The sequence below is a fragment of the Letharia columbiana genome, assembly GCF_014066305.1.
Source record: "Letharia columbiana isolate WasteWater2 chromosome Unknown Sc0000015_s1, whole genome shotgun sequence".
Taxonomy (NCBI): domain Eukaryota; kingdom Fungi; phylum Ascomycota; class Lecanoromycetes; order Lecanorales; family Parmeliaceae; genus Letharia; species Letharia columbiana.
Window position 1 is genome coordinate 1 of NW_023501055.1, and position 22,589 is coordinate 22,589.

The 22,589-nt window shown below is 38.8% G+C and overlaps 6 protein-coding genes across 6 annotated transcripts; 1 reads left to right on the forward strand and 5 right to left on the reverse strand.

Annotated features, from left to right (window-relative positions):
- Nucleotides 1-2,557: 2,557 nt before the first annotated feature.
- On the reverse strand, nucleotides 2,558-3,031 carry HO173_005521 (uncharacterized protein; the record flags this gene model as incomplete). The annotated part of the gene is made up of 1 exon (XM_037307437.1): nucleotides 2,558-3,031. The coding sequence occupies one exon, from the start codon at nucleotides 3,029-3,031 to the stop codon at nucleotides 2,558-2,560; it is 474 nt and encodes a 157-aa protein (XP_037165619.1).
- A 252-nt stretch (nucleotides 3,032-3,283) lies between these two features.
- On the reverse strand, nucleotides 3,284-4,607 carry HO173_005522 (uncharacterized protein; the record flags this gene model as incomplete). Its single annotated transcript, XM_037307438.1, has 2 exons — nucleotides 3,284-4,328; nucleotides 4,417-4,607. The coding sequence occupies 2 exons, from the start codon at nucleotides 4,605-4,607 to the stop codon at nucleotides 3,284-3,286; spliced, it is 1,236 nt and encodes a 411-aa protein (XP_037165620.1).
- Nucleotides 4,608-7,788: 3,181 nt separating this feature from the next.
- On the reverse strand, nucleotides 7,789-8,603 carry HO173_005523 (uncharacterized protein; the record flags this gene model as incomplete). The annotated part of the gene is made up of 3 exons (XM_037307439.1): nucleotides 7,789-7,822; nucleotides 7,878-8,389; nucleotides 8,454-8,603. The coding sequence occupies 3 exons, from the start codon at nucleotides 8,601-8,603 to the stop codon at nucleotides 7,789-7,791; spliced, it is 696 nt and encodes a 231-aa protein (XP_037165621.1).
- Nucleotides 8,604-11,574: 2,971 nt separating this feature from the next.
- HO173_005524 (uncharacterized protein) lies at nucleotides 11,575-12,435 on the forward strand (the record flags this gene model as incomplete). Its single annotated transcript, XM_037307440.1, has 3 exons — nucleotides 11,575-11,589; nucleotides 12,200-12,275; nucleotides 12,332-12,435. 3 exons carry the CDS (start codon nucleotides 11,575-11,577, stop codon nucleotides 12,433-12,435), a joined length of 195 nt encoding a protein of 64 aa, XP_037165622.1.
- A 279-nt stretch (nucleotides 12,436-12,714) lies between these two features.
- On the reverse strand, nucleotides 12,715-13,515 carry HO173_005525 (uncharacterized protein; the record flags this gene model as incomplete). Its single annotated transcript, XM_037307441.1, has 3 exons — nucleotides 12,715-12,924; nucleotides 13,070-13,153; nucleotides 13,210-13,515. The coding sequence occupies 3 exons, from the start codon at nucleotides 13,513-13,515 to the stop codon at nucleotides 12,715-12,717; spliced, it is 600 nt and encodes a 199-aa protein (XP_037165623.1).
- Nucleotides 13,516-15,765: 2,250 nt separating this feature from the next.
- On the reverse strand, nucleotides 15,766-16,350 carry HO173_005526 (uncharacterized protein; the record flags this gene model as incomplete). Its single annotated transcript, XM_037307442.1, has 2 exons — nucleotides 15,766-16,115; nucleotides 16,221-16,350. The coding sequence occupies 2 exons, from the start codon at nucleotides 16,348-16,350 to the stop codon at nucleotides 15,766-15,768; spliced, it is 480 nt and encodes a 159-aa protein (XP_037165624.1).
- Nucleotides 16,351-22,589: the final 6,239 nt, after the last annotated feature.

Below are 22,589 nucleotides of genomic sequence, written 5' to 3' on the forward strand. Positions count from 1 at the left end.
TTACTTTTTTTTTTCTTAAAAAAATCTTTTATATATATCTTAATAATAGAAATAGATTTTAAAAGTATTCGATTAATAACGAGATTAACATATTTAAGAAATATTCGAAATTCTATATTTCTAACTTATTTAAAAGAAAGATTTTAAGTTATAGTCTATTAAAGATATAGATATTTTAGAGTATTCTTATCTAGATTAATATCTATTAACTTCGCTCTTCTTTTCTCTTTTAGTTATATATTAATTTTCGCTCTATAAAGTATAGCTATATTAATATCTATCTTATCTTATATTCTCTTTTTAGTTATTATATTAATTATAGAATTAATAAAATAATTCTTCTTTAAATATTAAGAGATAGCTCTTAAATCGCTACTATAATTATAGATCTTTAAGTATTAATTATAGACGAATTTATTATCGCGTATAATTCTATATTTATAAATTATAGAGATTTTAATTCTTTATCTCTTATTAGATATCTCTAATATCTAAGAGATATTAAACTTCGAGTTTAGTATTTATAGTAAATCTAATATAAAATTCTCGAATTCGAAGAATATAAAGGTATTTTCTCTATTATTAAGTCTTTTTATAGATTTAATAGATATCTTAATAAGTATTAAATAATTATTTAAGATCTAAGAAATAGATTATTTCTTTAGTTTAATCTTAGAAATTACTAATCTTTACATCTGCAAATCTGAAAAGTTCCTTTCCGCACGATTTCCGTCGGGTTCGTATTATAAGCACGATTTAGCACAATTTAGTCTATTAAGCAAACTTTACCTATATCTAACCCTTTTTACTAATTTAGTAACTATCTTAATTCTTTCCACTAGTTCTATCAGTTTAGCAACTTAAAAAAAATTTATAACTTTAAAAATTTTACGTAATATACTCTAATATACTCTACTAGTAAGTATTATTCTATATATATATAACATTAATATATATCATCATTAATATACGTATTATTATACGCTATATTAGAGTATTATCTACGTAACTAATTTTATTAAATTATTTAATTTCGTAGCTAAATTTAAGTTAATATTAATACTCGTCGTCGTAGAATCTTATCGTCATAACGTCGATTATTAGAACTTTTCTTTTTTTATATATATTACTATTAAACTAGTAGAACTAGCGGAAAAGATTAGAATAGTTATTAAATTGACGGAATTTTAACTGATTTTTAAGATAGTTATTAAACCGGCGGAATTTTGGCTGATTTTTGAGATAGTTACTAAACCGGCGGAATTCTTAATTTCAGCCCTATTCGCAAGATCAGCAATTTGAAATTTAGTAGGAACTTTTCAGATTTGCAGATGTAAGAGTCGATATTTCATATACGCTTAATAATCTTATTATTAAAGGCTATAAACTTTATAGTAATATTAAATAGATTAATAGTAATAGTAAGAGCCTTTAATAGCTCGAAATCGCTATTATTATATATTATAATAATATATATATTAAATAAAGAATAACTATTTATATAGCGTATCTTAGAGAAAAAACTTTTTTTAAGAAGAACTATTAAATAAAAAAAAAATAACTTAAATAAATTAAAAAAATTTATAATTTTTTAAAAATTAATTTTTAAAATAAAAAAAATTTAAAAAAAAAAAATAAAATATTTTATTTTTTTTAATTATTTTTTTTTAAAAAAAATAATTAATTTTTTTTTAAAAAAAAAAAAAAAAATTATTAAATAAAAAAAAAAAAAATATAAAATAAAAAAAAAAAAATAAAAAAATTAAAAAAAAAAAAATTTTTATAATTATTATAAAAAAAAAAAATAAAAAAAATTTTTTATTAAATTTAAAAAAATATTTTTTAAATTATTAAAAAATTATAAAATAATAAAAAAAATAAAAAAAAAAAATAAAAAAAATTAAAAATTAAAATTATAAAATAAAATTTAAATTTAAAAAAAATTTAATAATATTAAAAAAAAAAAAAAAATAAAATAATTTTATAATTTTATTATTTTTTTTTTAATAATTTATTATTTTATAATTTATTTTAAAATTTAATAAAAAATAAAAAAAAAAAAAAAAAAAAAAAAAAAAATAAAAAAATAAAAAAAAAAAAAAAAAAAATAAAAAATTTTATTTATTTTAAATAAATTTAATTAATATTATATAAAATAAAAAATAATTAATATTATTTTTATTTTTATAATTTTTTAAATTTAAAATAAAAAAAAAAAAAAAAAAAAAAATAATAAAAAAAAAAAAAATAAAAATATAATAAATATATAAAAAAAAAAAAAAAAAAAAAAATAAAAAAAAAAATAATATAAAATAAAAAAAAAAAAAAAAAAAAATAAAAATAAAAAAATAAAATAAAAAAAAAAAAAAAAAAAAAAAAAAAAAAAAAAAATAAAAAAAAAATAAAAAAAAAAAAAATAAAAAAAAAATAAAAAAAAAAAAAATAAAAAAAAAAAAAAATAAAAAAAAAAAAAAAAAAAAAAAAAAAAAAAAAAAAAAAAAAAACAAGGCCCCCCCGCCCGCCCCCCCCCCCCCCGCCCGCCCGGGGTCGTCTTCGTTCACAATCCATACTCCTCGACATGAAGATGGATACCCTGCGCACCGGTACCTTTATGAACTGCCCGTTCATCTGATAACGTAGCTACACAATTTCGTACCGTGGAGGTCACGCCCTTGCCCCCACAGATTGTAACGGAGGTTTCTCCTGCCGACGCCTCAACGGGTTTGCGCACAAAGCTCGCAAGACTTGGTCTCCCGAATGTATACTGGACTGAGCTGCCTTTCTCAGGACTACGATCGTGGTGTCCTTCGTTAACTCTGATCCCCACACTATGCTCCTCTCCTTCTATCGAGCCTTCCATTTTGGAATCGACAACGACCTTGTCGAAGCTAAAGGACGATTGTTCTGTCTTCGTTTGCATCAGAGTCTTAGCAGGCGTGTCGAAAGAGCTGAAATTCGACAGATTGCCGATTTTCAATGCAGCGTCGTCTTCACAGGCAGGATCCTCCTCATTGACTGTGACGGCAACCATGATATGCAATGAAACCTTCGGTTTAGAAGCTGCAGCGAGCAGCCGTGAAATGTAGCCGTCGATGTGCGATTTATGCCTAATCAATAAAAGGCAGTCAATCCTCCTTACGCAGCAAGGGTCTTTGAGGACAGTCTCAAGAATTGGGAGGGTAAATGAGGCACCGGTGGATGCGGAGATGAGAACGAGAGTCTCATAAGTGTTCCAAATTGGAAGGTTGCCGAAGGGACCTGTCAGGAAGGCTGTCACCGCAGCTCAGGAGGTTGCCTGGGAGGAAACAGCTCGTCGGAATAGCTTTCGTGCGAAACCAGAGCGAGCGCGTATGATCAATTGCACTTTGTTGGGGCTGTCCTCGCAATTTCCTCCATCGGGGATGTTTGCGATTGTGAAAGGGTGCGATTCCAGAGGTCCTAAGGTTGAGCACCACAAGAGCACGTGCTGCCCAGCCTTCCAAGAGAACCCAACATCATGGACAGTCAGCACTGTGATTTCTCCAGCCAAAGCCTGTAGTTCCGCGGAGTGGCCTAGTCGCTTGCCTGCAATCAAGCCGAACGTCTTTTTCCGAATGGCAATGTTACGGCAGAGCAAGATACAGAATTGGTACACTCGACCAGAAAGTGCGAAAGCCACTGCCATCCAGAGGTTATATGATGCATACGCAGGCACGTGGCTATGCAATAGCCACAGGAAAACGCCGGCTGAGAGGATATGCTGAAGCACGAAGAATTCGTAGCACAGACGCCGGAGAGGGATGAGAGAGCTGATCGTAGTCCAGGCCAATACTGCCCAAAGTCCAAGGCCGTACTTGACCATCGGCATCATCGCCAATTCAATGCGAATGAAATCCGCCCGCACCCATTCACTTAAGAAAAATGAGCCGTGGATTGTGACCGTCACAAAAAGGGTTCTAGACACCCATCTATGCAGCCAATTCACATCGACATAAGATGATCCGAGAAGGAAGCTGGCAATGTTGACTTTGCCAGCCAGGAGAAAGATAAAAGGGACCTGTGTGACAGACACCCATGCCGCTCTAAATCCCACACGCTCCCAATAATATGCATCGTGGATAATAGACCTTGTTATCAGGGACAAGGCAATGATAATCCAGTATATTAGTATGACCAGCGACGGCCCTAGAGGCGGAGGAGTCAACCACGCGCAGCCCGGCCGGATAAAGTGGACCACTTGAGGATAAGACACTTCTCTAAAGATTGCGACTGATGTGGCATATGCTCGGGATACCAAATCCCGAGGTCTCGTAGGATGAGAAAGGGAAAGCGCACGCGATAACCGTTTACTTGAAAAGAGCACAATCAGCATCGTTTCCCAAGGCTACAGCTTAAGGGCCCGAGATCGCAGGCCGTCAGGTAAGGCAGGATACTAACTGTGACCAAGACCCGAAGGCTCCAAGACCTTTGAGGAACAATGCAGACGCGAAGAAGGCGGCGACGAGGTACCAGTACATGCGAGCCAGCATCTGGTTAAGCGGCCGAAACATGCCATCTAAGCCCATATCCATCCCCGTACCCTCCATACCAGACATGCTATCAAAATTAGTCATAGAGGATGAGTCCATGTTCTCTTTCTCAATTCTTGAGCCGAGTCGTTTGCTTAGAATCTAAACTGTGGAAGACGCTGACGGCAAAAGGTGAAATAGGTAGCAGCTAATCGTATGGGAACACGCTTAAGTGTAGCGTGTTCCCATACGATTATTCTACGTCAGATGGTGCTTTGATGAAATTTGCCACATGGCGACACTCTTTGCTGAGTGAGGGACCGAAAGGGTCCGAACATCTCTCGTCTCGTTCAACTGCACATCGGCAGCAAGTGATAAAATACTAAAGTGGTATCATAACGGTCGGGTTACGGATGTATCTTTCGGACCGTTTACACTAGCTTCATGTCGACGCCCTGCAGAAACTTGCTCAAATCCACGCAAATAATCCGCAAAGTCTCCGTCGTTTCCCAGAGCACGTTTCAACGCAACGTGGGTATCTAGAGTAGTGCATGTTCACAGGGTCCAAGGGAACACGCGACCGAGGCAGACCGATCTTCGGAACGCCACCAAAGCCACGGTATAGGTTGCCATATCCGCCCTGATGCTCATATTATTATTCGGCTCGTCTCATCGGCCAATAAGCAACAAGACGGCGTTGCTTTCCATCGCCCATTCCTCACCGGCTTTGAATGGCATCCAACGTCAACGACATCTTTTACCGCCCCTCTTCCCCAAAACATTCTCAAACCCTCTCACATCTGACCATTGAAGGATGACAAAGCAGTCTCCTCTGCTGCTTCATCGTGCTCGGCCGAGACGTTACTTTATAGATCAGATACATGCAATTGCCATCAATGTCATGTCGTCCTCTGGGCATCAGCCTCGTTCGCCGCATGTTTCTGCTATTCGTTTGGGGACCCATGCTGACTACGTCTCCTTCTCCACATACGCTCCTAATGCTCCAGCAAAACATCTCTGACGAAATGAATATTTTCCATCTTGATGCACCTGTATTGTCTATCAATTCTCACGTCTCCAATATCACTCACTTCATCACATCGACATCATGGATATGTCCTCTTCGCCTTCCGCATCCATGCCCATGCCCTCCTCAAGTTCCATTACAGCCACGATGTCTATGTCCACCATGCAAATGGTCTTTTACACCTCTACCACTACACCGCTCTATTCCAGCTCTTAAACACCCTCAACCACGGGGCAGTACGCTGGCACCTGTATCTTCCTAATAGTCCTCGCCACCCTTTTTAGAGCCTTGTTCGCGTTACGGGCGGTCCAAGAGCGGATATGGCAGCAGATGAAGTCAAGGCGCCGGTACATCATTGTGGGCGCAGAGGAGAAAGAGAATAACAGTAGGTCGAGCGCGGATGATTCGAAGATGAGCGTATCCAGCGAGCAAAGTAACGAGGGGAGCATGGCTATCTTGAAGGGGAATATTTCGGGCGTCCGGCCGTGGAGAACAACGCAAGATGTGCCGCGAGCGTGCTTGGATGTGGTAATTGCTGGGGTTGGGTATCTATTGTAGGTTTCATTTCGGCTTTCTTTTCACCTTGATATTACTGACTATGATTCAGAATGGTGGCAGTCATGAGCCTGAACGTAGGGTACTATATGTCTGTTCTTGGTGGCACATTCCTCGGCAATCTGCTTGCTGGCCGTTTTTCAGCCGCGCCTACAAGCCACTAAAGCCTGAGCCGCGAGGTCGAAGCCGAGAGTATCTGACACTCAAGTATCCATGCGAACACTCTGGACTCACGTGTCATTTCCAACGCCTTAACGGTAACCCTGTCTTACCCCAACGACAACTCATCACCTTGAGCGTTTCGGAATAGGCAGCGAATGATTTTTGAGCAAGGGCAAGAGAAAATAATGACCGAGAGATGGCGCTCCCATTGACAAAAAAACAACACTAGTAATGTAATGAGGAGACAATTGTGACATACCTTTCAAGCGTCTCCGACATTTCGGACATCTTTGTGATGTTGTCGCGCTTGACTCCAAAGGCAAGCACGACAACGTCAACATCAACAAAGAAATCACCAGCCAGAGCTGTTTGCCTTTTTTCCTGCTCTTAGCCGATTGATTGCTAGCTTTATAGAAAAACAATGGAGCAGCTTCACCATGATCTGGCCACAGATCACAAAGTCATCATACAATGTCTTCGGTCTAGCGTGAGCAGGTTTGCGCATATACCCCGTTCCATGGCCGGTAACTTGAACGGATCAACGGTAAAATTCGCAAACTTGATCAACCAATGTGTTACATACATGTACCGTGTTTTGATAATCAGATGTGTGGCTGCGTGGTCCAAGAACGATGCCATCATGAACAAATATTGGAACAACGCTCGCGCAACAACCGTTTCTTTGGGAGCTGATATTCGGCTTGCCGAAAACCAGCACTGGCATCTTAGAATACCCCTGCCAATCCAACCATTGATCACCTTCCTTCATTTGGAGCTCAACAGCACTGCCATTACTAGCCACACTCTTTAGCCTATCTTACTCTTTGTCTTTACTCATCATACACCCTTCCCTTCAAGAAATGTGGTCTTTTTGAAATTCTAAAATCACGAAAGTTCCATTCTCAGACTTTAATTATCAAGACGTTTGAGCAAATCAATTCAAAAATATCTTATTGATCTTGGCATCCTAGATTATTGGGTCTTCTCTCTTCCCTTTGGCTAGATCAAGCACGTTTGTTTCTTTCTCTGCGCCTTCTAGTCGACACGGCGACCTCACAGCAGCGAATCCAGCAGTGGTGGATCCTGCATCAATGCTTCACACCATCCAAATCAAAGATACACCTAACGGCCAGAATGAATCAGAGCTAGGGGAGAGGCTAAACCTGGCCGTTGGAGGCAGTGGAGTAATCGGACGCTTGTTATCGGTTGTAGCTGGGGGGGGGGAGATTGGAAACGTGGTCATTGGGTGGGACTCGGCGGGTGTACTCGGACTGACTGGAGTTGGTTGGGTCATACTGTGCGAATAGTGAGGCATGAGAGGCGGTTATCCAAGCCTTCGGACTGTAAACACTCCGAGAGAATAAGACGCAAACTATTCATTGATGGAAAGCAGTTGAAGTGTATCCTACCGCATCTTCTGCGGTTATCTCCTGGTTAGTCGTGGTGGTTTCATGGCTAAGATTACATGCGTATTGTAAAGCATGTTCTGCTCTTGTTCCCCTTTCATTCCGAATATCACATTATGAGTTTTCTGCCATATAAACGCCATCGACCAACTCACGCGCAGCACGCGGCGTTCTCAGACGAAGTACTTGTCAAAGCAATCGTGGTCAGCAGAGTGCTCGGCTTGAAAAGAGGATACTTACATGCTTGCAGCGCCCGATGCATCCCAGGAGAAGATGAAAAAGCCAATAAATGCTCCTATGAAAACGCAGGCGAGTATGTATCCGTTGTAATACATGGCCAAGAGCATGATCAAGTACGCAACGGAAAACTGCAGCGTGTAGATGCCCGCGCGAATGGCTTGCTGGAGCACGCTTGGGACATGACCAGGTGCTCTCAGCGGTAAAGACCTTTCCCAGTCCCCCAGTAAAGGAACAGCCGAATGAGGAGGATCTTTCACATTGCTGATGTCATTGCTGTCGGCACTGCCCTTCCTGTCGGACTTAGAGGTATTGAAAGCACGACCTGCCTCGTAGTCATACGTGGCGTGTTGCTGGATCAGCCGGTCGTATTCGCGCTGCAAGCGGCGCGAGAATTCGAGAAGAAGCACAAGGCCGATGACGCAGATGCATGAGCCGACAAACATGCCTCTTGAGGTTATGTGCCATGTCGTCGATAGGAAGCACGCGTCGAGGGTATACCAGTTCCAGAACATCTATGATAAAATGTAAGTTACGTAAATGAGTATTGGAAAGTCGTGAGCAAAGGACGATACGTACTGAAGATTTGCAATTCACCGAGCTACCCATGTCCATACCGGGCATACCTGGCATGCCCATTTCAGGTGCCCCAGTGGCGGAGCTGGGTATTGGGATACCTGGTGTGTATGTTACCATGGCCGAACCCATTGAAGTTGTCATCATGTCCATTGCGAGTATGATCGTTCTGTATGTAGGCTGAATTCAGGGAAGCTGTCAGAGGCTCATAACATGTAGCGTAGCCTCGACGTGAGACGTGGCGATGATTTGCCAGGTAAGCGAAGTGAAGGTGCCAGAAGATGCTTTAAGCAAACGAAATCATGAATGCTGAAGCAGCGAGTCTTCTCACATGAGTGTCTCAGGCACGCTTTCAAATGGAGCTGAGTTGGGGGCGTCGGCACTATCGTTGAGTTTACATCCTTCTAAGTCGAGAAGGGTGGGCCAAAGACGCTTACGCAGGTCTGCAGGGTATGAATCACGGTTCGATCGTTTGTCTTGCTCGTTACAAGGCCATGTCACAACGTGTTTCACTGTAGGGTTGTTTGTCGTTGCATTACCGATCCTTGTAGCGGAAAGTTCGTGTGCGCAATTTTGAGCAAGTATTCGGTGAATCCGGAAAAATACACCGGCGAGCATGTGCGAGAGACGCAACGTGTGTATCTGGAAAAAAATCAAGTTGATTCAGTCTTCTCCGACAGGCAAAGATCTTCATCTAACTGTGGACTTTTTCATGGCACACCTGTTATTGATTGATAGTAACAGTAGTATCTTGGTCTGTTTTCCTTATTGCTGTTGATCAGAAACACCAGTCACAGCGTTCTAACATCTTTGATGGCCAGATACTCTTTCCTGTGTAAGAAGGCCCCTTCTCTGGATCTTTTCGATTACACTTCTTTCTCAGCAATGTTCGTCCGATAACGCCAGGTCATCAGAACAATGACATCAGCGGCTCATGTCATGTCAATGGCCTCAGGCGCCTCTTTACAGGCCTGGCCCACGAGAAGCAGAACCTTTTCCATCGCTGGGTCAGTTGTTTGGTGTTCGGGCTCACTTGCCTCGTACTGTGCCCTTCATAGTCGCTCCTCGGCATTATGGAGGATACCCGGCTCTGCACAAGCGATACTACAACCCTGAGGGTCCCGAGGTCAATTGACGCCCCATCTTCCTTATACGTGGTTGTGTCTATCCAGATAGTAGACGAGTGTACCAGCGTTGGCGAATTTTTTCGGGATTTTTGTCCCTTTTCTGCCACACATCCGTCACCGATTGTATGAGACATTTTACTTCTCCCATTTTTTCCTTGCTGTAACCTACGTCGGGCTTTGCTTTTGGCATCTTTGTCATTAGGGCCGTTCGTGGGCGTATCTTTGGGCAACATTGGCGTGGTGGATATTGTCAATCTTCGGACGTGTGTCCTAGCACAACCAGTCTTCCAGATTTAACAACCCGGGGCTGACAGGATTCTCAACTTGTGTCCGGGCTCTCCCTGACCGCATGACAAGGGTTGATGTCCTGGTTCCTCAACGTTTCCCTGGAGATCCGGCTAACACGGCTCCCTCCGTTCCCCGTCGCCCTCTGTCTTTTACACCCATACTTTCTCTATCGCTTCCAGTCCCCAGTGGGCAAGCGATCGACATAGTCAGAATACCTCAGAGGTGCAAACAGTTAGCTTTTTCGTACGCTCACATGCAGGATTCACACGCAAGCTCTCATGCTATACAAGCAATAACAATAATAGCCTATACACTTGTAGATAGACGGCCCGAACTGTGGAAACGGTCGTCGCATAGAGAATGAGTATGACACAATCATTCTTGTTGCTGGGGGCACCGGGAGTACACGCTGCCCCCCGTTACTACAGCACATTTGGCTGGAGATGAAGGAGTATACTACTCGCGCGGCAAATGTTAAGCTGCTTTGGGTAATGCGAGACACAGCGTCCCTAGGATGGGTGTCACAGAAGCTAGGGGAAATGTCCCATTTGGCCACTGGAGGGACAGTCGTGACGGAATTCTTCGTCACAGGTCAACCTCGGCCGGAGGAAAGGTTGCCTCTAGGAATATATAAAGGAAAAGCTGAAGCTGGCGATAGATAGGATCCTGGAAAGAAATCATGAGGGAGCTGCACGACCAGTAGTTCGGGCCCATAGCATTTAAGATGACCCAATCTGATTGAAAGGATGCCTAAACTGAGCCATTGCTTGATTTTTAACCTTAAGGCTTCGAATTTCCAATGAAGGAGTAGGTGGGGTACGATCCTCGAGCGAAGGAATAAGGGGAGGCTTGCAGGTATTGTGGGCGAAGAAAGAAACACCAAGTTATCGCTAAGCGAGGTATACAGGAACTTCACTTGCTACGAGTGATGGAAGGTTGAAAAGGAGAAGATAAAGCTCTTCAGTACTATTCTTGGTAGGGTGTGTGCGATTTTCCCTACGTTAAGGATTTAGCGTATTCAAAAACGTCTGGAGTGCTTGGCACCGGAGATCTTTCACACACCACACTGTACAAGTAGCATAGAAATCTCTCCGCAAAATTATTCAATAACACTGCTATCGTTTCAATAGGTCCCAAATGAAAAATGAAGCTATGCTTAAGTCTTGGCATGTTCCTCAGCCCCCCAGTCACCTGTTTCTGAGCTTCTTGAGTAGAGGCTATTTCAGTAGTTGTGGGGGGTTAGTTCTTGCTGCGACGGCGACTGAGGGACGGCGACGGCGGCGGTTCGGTGGCTGCTGCGTTATTGGTGCGTTCGGGAGGTATAGCTGAGGTTGTATAGCTTCAAAATTGATTAAATGCGACTATTTGCGATGTGGCTTTTAGATTTGAATGATTTTGCGGAGAGATTTCTATGCTACAGTACGTTCTCCGGTGCCAAGCATTCCAGACGGTTTTGAATACGCTAAATTCCGGACCTTTGTGCATACACTAATTAGCCCGGCGAGGTGTCGCAAGAAATCCCGCCGAAAGCTTTCGTTCTGCTACCATATTAGTCCTTTTTATTCTTCCCGGAAATCCATGTCCTATTATTCTCACAGGCTGTCAGTTCGATCTTTCTCCATGCTTCACGACTTCTCAAAATTCATTCTAGCGGCCGAAACACAAAGTGATGCCGGCAACCTTTGCTTCCTCTTTCTATTTGACCTCTAATGTCGATTGCCAAGGTATGCTTGGAAGACTACTTACAATATTGAGCATGTCAAATACCATCGTCGATCGCCGAGCCTATCTCTCTAAAGCTGCAGTCCTTTTTCTCAGCGTCCCGTCGTTGCATCGGCATTTGAAACATGGCATACGGAGTACTGCAGGGGCCCATACTGCCTGAGTATCTATTGGATGAACCCCACCGTACATGGAGACGCTTGCGTTGAACATGAGCTCCCCACCAATGACTTGCAATCTTTCCAGCAGCCACTTCCAGAAGAGGCAGTTGATCTGTGCTTTTGATCCGAACCCACCTTGCCACCTTCACCCTGTGACTCCTGCCTACAAATACCCGCTTCCCTCTGCGACTTTCCATGCTTCTTACAGTTTCCCGATAACACCTTCCAGCTTCCACGATTTCACCATAGTAGAGCAGCCGCGTCACATTCGCCCTCAAAAAATCGCATCCTTCACAACAATACTGACACAAGCCTCACTACCTTTTTTCACCCAGCAGTCTATACTCCAGAAACAAAAAAACATGGGTCAGTCACCCATTTCATTTCTCCACGTTGCCCTCTCGTTTGCCCTTCGTTTTCCCACCCTCCAAACATATTGACGTTCGCCTAGCTCCTGGATGCTCTTGCAGCTGCGGCAGCTCATGCGCCTGCCCAAGCGGAAAGTGCACTTGCAAGTAGACACGTTGGTGCGCACTGTAGAGAACGGTAGTCCAGTATTGATTGACTGACTGGCGGACGGCAGATGAGAATGTCGGGAGAGAGGCTCTTCCGAAGGGATGGTCGTTCGGATGGTGGTGCATTCTTATCGTGAGGGTTTCATGCATTGATGGTCGTGGCGGTGGCTGATGGCTGATGGCTGATGGTTATAAGTCAGCAGTACAAGTTGAGAGGCATGATTGATTATTGTTCTCTTCGTTACATGTCACATTCCTTTGAAAGCAACGGGTTATTTGTCCTTTAGGTCCTGAAGCAAGCTCTTCCTGTGTTGCTGCAGTAGTGCTTGAGAATACGAATCTACTACTGTCGTCCTTGGCAAAACAGCATGCAATTGTATATACTATGTACCTCGGAGAGCCCCGGTAGTCCGCCCCGTGGGTATTGAGCCCGCGTTTTCCCATTCTCCGCTCACAGGCGGCCCGCCATAAGTGTCGCTGAACCGATCGTAATGAGCCCCACGAGCATACTCAGTCCACCATATGGATCGATAGTCTGGGCTTCTGAAGCCTTGGCAGTGCTGGTAGCGGTAGAACCAGTGCTAGTACTGGTGCCGGTAAAAGTGGCCGGGTTTGAGGTTGCAGCTGCGGTGGCGGGAAGAGAGGAAAGCTTCGCATCAGTCTATCATCATGATTTGCTTGTCAGCGTTTTTTGTTTGAACAGGACTTGGAGCCTTGATCAGCCTCCAGAGAGTGTACTCTCACAGCATGTCTCAAGGCTCAAACTCGGGTTTGAAGAAAGGGACAAGCACTGAGGAAATACTTACAGTGTACGCCGCGGACAGGCCGGTCACGTTCTTGCAGATACCGGAAGGCGTGATGAAGCCGGCGATGAAGTTGACCGTTGAACACTTTAACATTCGGTATCAATCAGTAGACTGCGAAATTGAGAAATAAGCAGACTCACCTGATACAAAATTCCATCAGGCGCATCCTGCACAACTCCAACAACGCCCTTTGAACCAGCCCAAGTCGAAGGTACCATAATACCAGTCTCGCAGTAGTCTCCAAGACCCGTCTGCACGACGGCCGACAATAGATCTGACCAATTCCCTGACGCGGTCTGATCAAGCGTGGCGCGGAAGAGCCAGGTTGCCATGGGGTGGATGGAAGTCATTGCGATGAAATCACCGCCGACGTGGAAGTCTGTGACATTGTCCTTGGAGAAATCGACAGTGAAGCTTCCGCAGGGAGGAGTGGCCGAGACTGTCATCGAAGCCTATCGTAGGGGGGAAATTGAGGAGAAAGTGCGCTGTTGATTGACCAACTAACACGACCGTCAGGCAGAATGCTAGACTCGCAAGAAACCCCATCTGTACTTTGGGATCGCTGGCTTTCCAGTACTTTCGAAAATTGCAGTGCTCAAGTGAAATGGGGTTACTCCGTAGAAGGAAGAACAGGGAGGTTCTAGCAGAGAGTCTTACAAATGGAGATACAGCACGCAAGATCCAACAATCTGCAAAGCTAATGTAAGCTTGTGACCGGCCCTTGAAATGGTAAAGAGTAATTGTTCATTATTCCCTTTGCGCATCGGCAATTGAGATTCTTTCTTTCTTTTTTTCTTCCTTTGAGCGAAATTGGCCGACCTGAGCAAGTTTGAGCACATTATGCATGTCAACGGTATTAAACGGTATTGGCGTACCGTTACCGAGGTATTAGTACGCGTTCAGGTATCTTGCACATCGCTGAAAATTGACCTTATCTTATTCGTTCAGGAACCCATGAGCCTGCATCCCCACTCGGTCCTGGGGAGAGCTCATCCAGAATCTCTCAAGTCTCTCTTTCTTGTGCTTCTTCTCTTCCGCTCCTGCAAATAACTAGAGACCTTCCGTTGTTGTGAACCACTGTCAGAACAACATCCGCCAGATCATTTGATCCATAGCCATGGTACTCCTATCTCTTTTCCCCCTGCTGGGTCTGACTCAAGCCCGAACGTCTCCCACCGCTGTACCGAACAGCCTATCGATGCCGGCAGCGTCGACAAGCATGGCCATGAGTGCAGCCGCGACTTCCTCTTCCCCAGACTATAGCATCACCGCACTGGCGGCGGTCATGTCGCAGCCGTCCTGCGTATACAACTGTCCAATTCCGATCGGGTTAGCCGACCCGTCGGGTTGCGACGACGTCTCCAACGACTGCGCCTGTCTGAGCGCCCCCAACGACGTCTTGGACGTTCTTACCGGCTGCTTTCATACAGTCTGCAAGTCTAGCACCAGCACGTACGCTGCCACTGCGACGAGCCTTTATGAAAGTTACTGCCAGAGCATCTATGGCACAGCAAGCTTTTCGCAGGCTTTTGTCGCCGAGTCTTCAGCGGCAGCGTCAAGCAGCATAGCTGCGGCCATGAGTGCAAGTAAAAAATCGAGTACAAGCATAACAGCAACAGCAACGCCAAGCCCTACTGCAAAGAGCTTATCATTAATGTGGAGACCGTCTCTGTTAGTCGCTCCAGTCCTAGAATCTTTGCTTCTTGGTGTCCCAGAGAACAAAGAACAGTTTGGAAGCGAGCCTTGCTGCAATTTCTGGTATTTGGGTTCCCTTCGTTGTCTAGAAAATGAACGACACAGGAAAAGCTTGATCAAATTCATGTACATTGAAAGGCATGATCCATGGGGGTGTCATCAGCTAAGAATTCAAGTACGGAGCAGTACGCCTACACTATAGTGTCAGCGGAGGTGTGTTTCTTCATCGAGAGACCTTGCACCTCCCTCACGTTGAGAACTGATGTCCGAAACATTTTCCATCTCTGCCTGTTCAGTCGTTTCAAGTCCGTTTACAGATCAGCATTCGTAATCCAAGCGCTTTCTCGACGCTGATTTAGCCTGTTTAAAGAACCTGCCAGGCGAATTATCTAGTGTTAGAACTTCGCAGAATGAGTTTTGCCTCAGACTTGTGGAGTTTCGAGCCAGCATCTGAATTGGCCATCGAAACGAAAGCGAGTAGTGGAGCAACGACCCTTTTCCCCTGATTTCTTTCAGAGCAACAGGAAGCTTCCATGGGAGATTTTGCAGGATTCGACATGTCGGCGATTCCATCGGATAGCAAGGCATAGAGTTTCGACGAAGGGTTTCTGACCTTGAGATAGATCGTAGTAGAAGGAACGTTCTCTGTCGATTCTAGTAACGCATAGCAATCAGAAATACTGGGGGGCGACCTTCATCTTCTGTGGAGATTTACGACCGCCATAAGAGCGACGTGTGAGTTCAACCATCAAGCTAGTCAAGACTTTGATGGGGGAAAAAAATTGAGAGTCCCTCCACGTACGGCGCCCTCCCCCCTCTTTTACCTCTGATGAAGCTTTTGCAGGTTTGCAGGGGAATTCTACAAAAACCCGCTTTTTTGGAGGTCACTCCCACCGGAGTCCACGATTGGTGGAATTTCAAGTCTCGATGTACCGCTTCTCCGTCTTGAAAGGAGAGAACAGCCGGGACGGAGAAGTTATCGAAAGACTAATGATGATTAGTTACCGCTTGACCATTCTGACCTGCACCTTGCTCAAACGGCTAGGCATCATCTCGACGCTCTTCGTATGCGTGCCCGGATTGATGTATTTCCCACTCATGCTAGTCGTCGACTGGGCAATTGCCAGAGCAAAACCGCTACCACGAATAGTGGTATAAGGACTGCCACACTCTAATCCGTCGAAGTCAGTGCATAACAACTCGAATTTGGTATTGCCGCCGCGGACATTGACGTTTGAGGATGCGTTAGAGAAGAGAGGATCAACGCCAGTGAGGTACTGAATCTGATCTGTTTGAAACCGAATGTTGTAGAACCGTCGTCCGGGCGTTCCACCATTAGCGGAGACCGTCGCTGGTCGCGGTGAAGGTGACACAGACGCCGGTAAGACAGGCGCAGGAGCCTGCTAGCCAGAGCCTGAGCCCAAGCCCGTGCTTAGGCCAGGAGTGAAATTTGTACCTCCGAGGGGAGGAGCGAGTAGAGAGAGAGACAGCTGCATTTGATGAGAGTGAAGATGGTCGTGAGTAAGTCGGCCGGCGCCCATGTCCCTGACCCCCTCCTTGGTGTTCGAGGACATTTTAGGATCCATTGGGGCGAGAAGGAGTCTCACAAATGCATAGGCCAACGTCATATAGAGGGGCTTGTGCGTCGTATTAGGGGAACTAGAGAATGTTATACACCCGAGATCAGATTCAGCACTGGGCCGGAAAGTAGAAAGCAGAATGCTGAACGTGATTTTGTACTTACAAATGAGTGTATGCTTCTGGGCCTGCAGTGAAATGAGGGGGCAAGGACTGTCAAAGCGGTGAACAACGATATGAGAATGATATAGCCTTGAAGGTAAGCCACAATCCGCACAGCATCTGGCGTGCCCATCCATATCCTGCTTTTGCTGCCTTTTGTCTCTCGACGTCAGACTAGATAGGAGCTGAAAACGCCCAAGGCGTATATTTGGACTCCACTGCAAGTCTTGTCAAGCTTTGACACATAATAGTCGCACACGATCCAAGCTGATGAAAGTGCAATGTAACCGGCCTATCAAACCAGTTCATTGACTCTAAGCATTGTCTGGAGGAAACAAAGTCAAGATCTTGATCTATCAGTGTACTGTTTCGTGCATAAAATGACGGATGGCCTTGCTTTGTACCCCAGCATCTCAAATAATTCATCGATGTCGCATGCCTCCGTTCTCTCATGCTATGGAAGCTTGAAGCACAAGCGTATGAGCAATGCCAAATCTTTGCGACAGAGTATCAATAGTCCGCAGAAGCGCAGAAGCTTAAAAGCAAAAAGAGACCGCTGTTGTGAGAGAACTGAGCACATCTGAAGTGGTTAGAAAACCTAAAAGAGTTTCAGCTGGGCAGAGGGCAAAGATTTGCCATTTCCAGTCAATGATATTCAGAATTCCGAGCCCTGTACCACAAACCATGCTGTGGCATTGACTCGCGCTCTAGTCGTCCCTCCAATGGAATGTAGATGGACTGAATGTGTACAAGCAACGTGTATACATAACCGCCACAATCTTAGCCAGGTGTCCCAGCGGCTCTCGAAGCCCAAGAGAGGCAAAGCGTATTACCGAACCACTGGTGCCATTGGAGATTAGACAACGCTGCTCGTCGTTCGTAAGATCTGTGGAAATCCAAGAACAACTCGAGTCGCAGTTGGTTACCAGATCTACTAGATGTGGCTATCTCCATGTAGCGCCCTATGCCAGCGAAAATCGGATTGTTCCACTTGGTGCAATTTCTTTGCCGCCCTCCGTGCGCTATCACCTGCAGCGGCTTGGCCGCGTACTGGGACAAATGCGGATACATTGCAACAATTGACGTTAATGGCCGCTCCCTGGAGGTGGTGGAGACAACGATGGAAAAGCTGGGTGGGGTGGAGAGCGCCGGTGACGCAGCAGGGAACTGGTAAGAGATTATCATGTTTACACGTGACAGTCAGCGGGACGCTGTTGAATTTGGGTACTCTGTTCGACGGGGGCAAATTCAGTTCGGTGTTACTCGAGAGGTTTCTGCTACTGATAATCCGAATCGTTATCAAGCTCATCAATTGTCAGCGCGAATTAAGATTAGATCTCCATATCCACAATCCGGTCTAGGTCCGAGACTTTTGTGATGACGCGCTTCTGATCGCATCCTTTAATAGAAAACCAAATCGCCGACATGCTACCAGCGTGTCTGGTATTGGTAGACATGAGAACGAGTTGTCCTTGTTTCCTGAGCGAAAGGTTGACTACCACGGCTGAGTCGGCAGAGGTTATCACCAAAGGTTCTGCGCAGCGCTAAAATTAGCCCTAGCCCTACTACGAGTAAAAGGTCTTGTTTATGTTCTAAACCCACAGTAGGGAGGTTTAGCAATGTAATTTAAAAGAATGATTTAAAATGAAAAGGGTAATAATTTAATAGGCTAACTATATAGAGTAGTTATTAGCCTTATCGATTATCTATAAATTAAATTATTATTTTATATTATAAAACGAGTAAAGAATCTATGAATTAAATTTATAAATATTTTTTTAATTAGGGCTATCGAGTAAATAGGTAAGCGATCTTTAGTAAGCGAACTTTAATAAGCGATATTTGAATTCCTTACGCTTTAATAATTATAAGACTAAATTTAAGAATTCTTTTTTTCTCTAAAAGTCTATATTTCGTTCTATAATTTAAAAAAAAAATCTTAAAATTTAAATAGAAAATAAAGAAGTTATTTTAAAATTAAATAATGTATATCTGATTTTTAATTAGGGCTATCCGGTTATCGAGCGAACTCTAATAAGCGATATTTGAATTTCTTACGCTTTAATAATTATAAAACTAAATTTTAAAATTCTTAAAAATTTAAATAGCCTAAATAACGCTTTATAATTTAAAAAAAAAATTTTAAAATTTTAATAGAAAATAAAAAAGTTATTTCTATTATAAATAATATATATCTATTTTTTTAATATAGAAGGCGCGTAAGGGCGAGATTTTAATAGTTATAAATCTTTATTTATTAGTATATATAATAGAATAAGATAGAGTTAAATTAGAAAATCTTAAATTTATATATATAGCTAATTATTAATTTAAGATTATTACGTCTTTTAATTAAATTAACTAAGTTAGCTTACTAGCTCTCTTAAGCTCTCTTATTAAAAATTTATATTTAAAAGCTTTTTATAGATATTATTTCTTTATAATTTAATAAATTATAGAGCTTAATATACGCTTTCTAATGCTATAAAAATAATAAAGTTTAGCTTATTATTAATAAATTAAATTAATACTTAAATATTATAATTATATTAAACGCGTTCGAGATCGAATAATAATTCTTTTATCTATTTATATAATTATTATTCTTTTATTACTTTATTAATTTTATTAATTTTATTAATATAAATATAATTATTCTTAATATCTCTCGCGAAAACGTTATTAAACGCTTTAGATATATATATATTTTTTACTCGCCTTTTAGAGTCTTTATTAATATCTTTAGATTAATTATTATTAATAATCGAGGTCGTAATCTAATAGCTATCTATTATTACTTATAAATATATTAAAAGACTCTTAAAAAAAGTCTAAACGGATTTATAGCTATTATTCTTTTTTATATACTTTTTCTAAGTTAATAATACTCGATTAGCTATTTAATTAATATTATTTATTCTATTAACTTAATAATTTACTTAATTAAATTATTAATTATTTATTTAATTATTTATTTAATTAGTTATTTAATTAGCTATTTAATTTAATACTCTATAAAAAAAGTAAGAGAAGAAACTATAATAAATAAATATAAAGAATATTATAAAGAATATTATAAAGAATATTATGAAGAATATTATAAAGAATATTATAAAGAAACTAAGCGGTAATAAAGCTATTATCGTTAAAAATACGACTTAACTCTTTAAGATTTCACGTTATATACTCTTTATAATTCTATATTAAATTATTACTTAATAAGCGAAAAATATTATTATAACTTAGTTTATTATTTTTATTATATTAATATAGTATTTTATTATAATAATATTATAAGAGAAGAATTTATTATAATAATTATAGTTAATTAGATCTCTATAAAAGAAATATTAAATAATATATATTTAAACGAATTAAAACTATTTAATATCTATAATTATTTTATTATTCGAAAAATTTTATTATAATAGAAGATATTATAAGATTTATATTACTAATTAATACGTTATCTTTATTTCTTTTTAATATTTTAATACTTCTTATTATAAGAATATAGTCTTTCTTTATTTTTTATAAATAATTATTACGAATTAATTCTTTATACTTAATATATCTTTCTAATTAAATCTTAGCGCGCCTCTCTTTATATATATATATTTATATACTATATAAGTAAAGGCCTATAAATTAAATTTATAAAGTTGAATTTTTCTAAGTTAAATCGAATTTTAGCTCTAGCTCTAAGTTAAATCGAACTCTAATCGCTTGCTATACGTTTTTAATCTATATATAAATACATATATATAAAGAGAGATACGTTAAGGTATTATATAAATTAAATTAATTTTATAATAATAAAAGTAGATTAAAAATATATAATAAGCGATTAGAATTCAATTTAATTTAGAGCTAAAGCTAAAATTTAATTTAACTTAGAAAAATCTAACTTTATAAATTTAATTTATAAGTCTTTATTTATTTATTTATAATAACTTAATTAATCTAATTAAAGGGCGTAGCGAATTTTAATTTATAATTAACTATATATATAAATTTAAGATTTTTAAGCTTAGCTCTATTTTATTCTATTATATATATTAATAGTAATTTAATTATAAAGTTACTCTATATAATATTAATATACTTATTTATTTAAATATATAAAATTAAATAATTAGTTAATAGATCTATTAAGCTTTTATTATATATAAATAAAAACCTATAAATTAAATTTATAAAGTTAAATTTTTTAAAATTAAATCGAATTTTAGCTTTAGCTCTAAGTTAAATCGAACTCTAATTACTTATTATATATTTTTAATCTACTTTTATTATTATAAAATTAATTTAATCTATATAATATATAAATATATATATATAAAGAGAAACGCGCTAAGATCTAATTAGAAAGGTATATCGAATATAAAAAATTAATTTATAATAATTATCTATAAAAAATAGAGAAAAACTATATTTTTATAATAAGAAGTATTAAAATATTAAAAAGAAATAAAGATAATATATTAATTAGTAATATAAATCTTATAATATCTATTATTATAGTAAAAATTTTCGAATAATAAAATAGCTATAGATATTAAATAGTTTTATTTATTTAAATATATATCGTTTAATATTTCTTCTATAGAGATCTAATTAGCTATAATTATTATAATAGATTTTTCTTTTATAATATTATTATAATAATATACTATATTAATATAATAGAGATAATAAATTAAGTTATAATAATATTTTTCGTTTATTAAGTAATAATTTAATATAGAATTATAGAGAGTATATAATATGAAATCTTAAAGAGCTAAGTCGTATTCTTAATATTAAGAGTTTTATTATCGCTTAATTTCTTCGTAATATTCTTTATAATATTCTTCGTAATATTCTTCATATTTATCTATTATAGTTTCTTCTTTTACTTTTTTTTTTATAAAGTATTAAATTAAGTAGCTAGCTAAGTAGCTAACTAAGTAAATAATTAAATAATTAATTAATAATCTAATTAAGTAAATTACTAAGCTAATAGAATAAATAGTATTAATTAAATAATTAATTAAATATCGCTAGCTTAAAAGAAATATATAGAAAGAAAAAAAATAGCTATAAATTTATTTAGACTTTTTTTAAAAATCTTTTAATATATTTATAAGTAGTAATAAATAACTATTAGATTACGATCTTAATTACTAATAGTAATTAATTTAAAGATATTAATAGAAACTCTAAGAGGCGAATAAAAGAGTTATATATATCTAAAGCGTTTAATAACGTTTTCGTAAGGGGTATCGAGAATAATTATATTTATATTAATAAAATTAATAGAGTAATAAAAGAATAATAATTATATAAATAGATAAAAGAATTATTATTCGATCTCGAACGCGTTTAATATAACTATAATATTTAAATATTAATTTAATCTATTAATAGTAGATTAAACTTTATTATTTTTATAGCGTTAGAAAACGTATATTAAGCTCTATAATTTACTAAATTATAAAGAAATAGTATTTATAAAGAGCTGGTTATTTTAGAGTATAAAACTTTTATATATAAATTTTTAATAAGGAAGCTTAGAAGGGCTAGCGGGCTAATTTAATTAGTCTAGTTAAAAGACGTAATAACTTTAAATTAATACTTAACTATATATATATAAATTTAAGATTTTCTAATTTAGCTCTATCTTATTCTATTATATATATTAATAACTTCTATCTTTTAATAAGTAATAGCTAAATAAAAAGAGATTTCTAATATTTATATATTAAACGAGTAAAGGCCTATAAATTAAATTATATATTTTTTTTTAAATTAGAGCTATCGAGTAAATAGATAAGCGATCTTTAATAAGCGATATTTAAATTTCTTACGCTTTAATAAATATATAACTAAATTAAAAAAAATCTCTAAAAGCTTTTATTTCGTTTTATAATTTAAAAAAAAATCTTAAAATTTTAATAGAAAATAAAAAAGTTGTTTTAATATTAAATAATATATATCTAATTAGAGCTATTCGACTATCGAGCGAACTTTAATAAGCGATATTTAAATTTATTATACTTTAATAATTATAAGATTAAATTTAAAAAAAAATTATCTAAAAGTT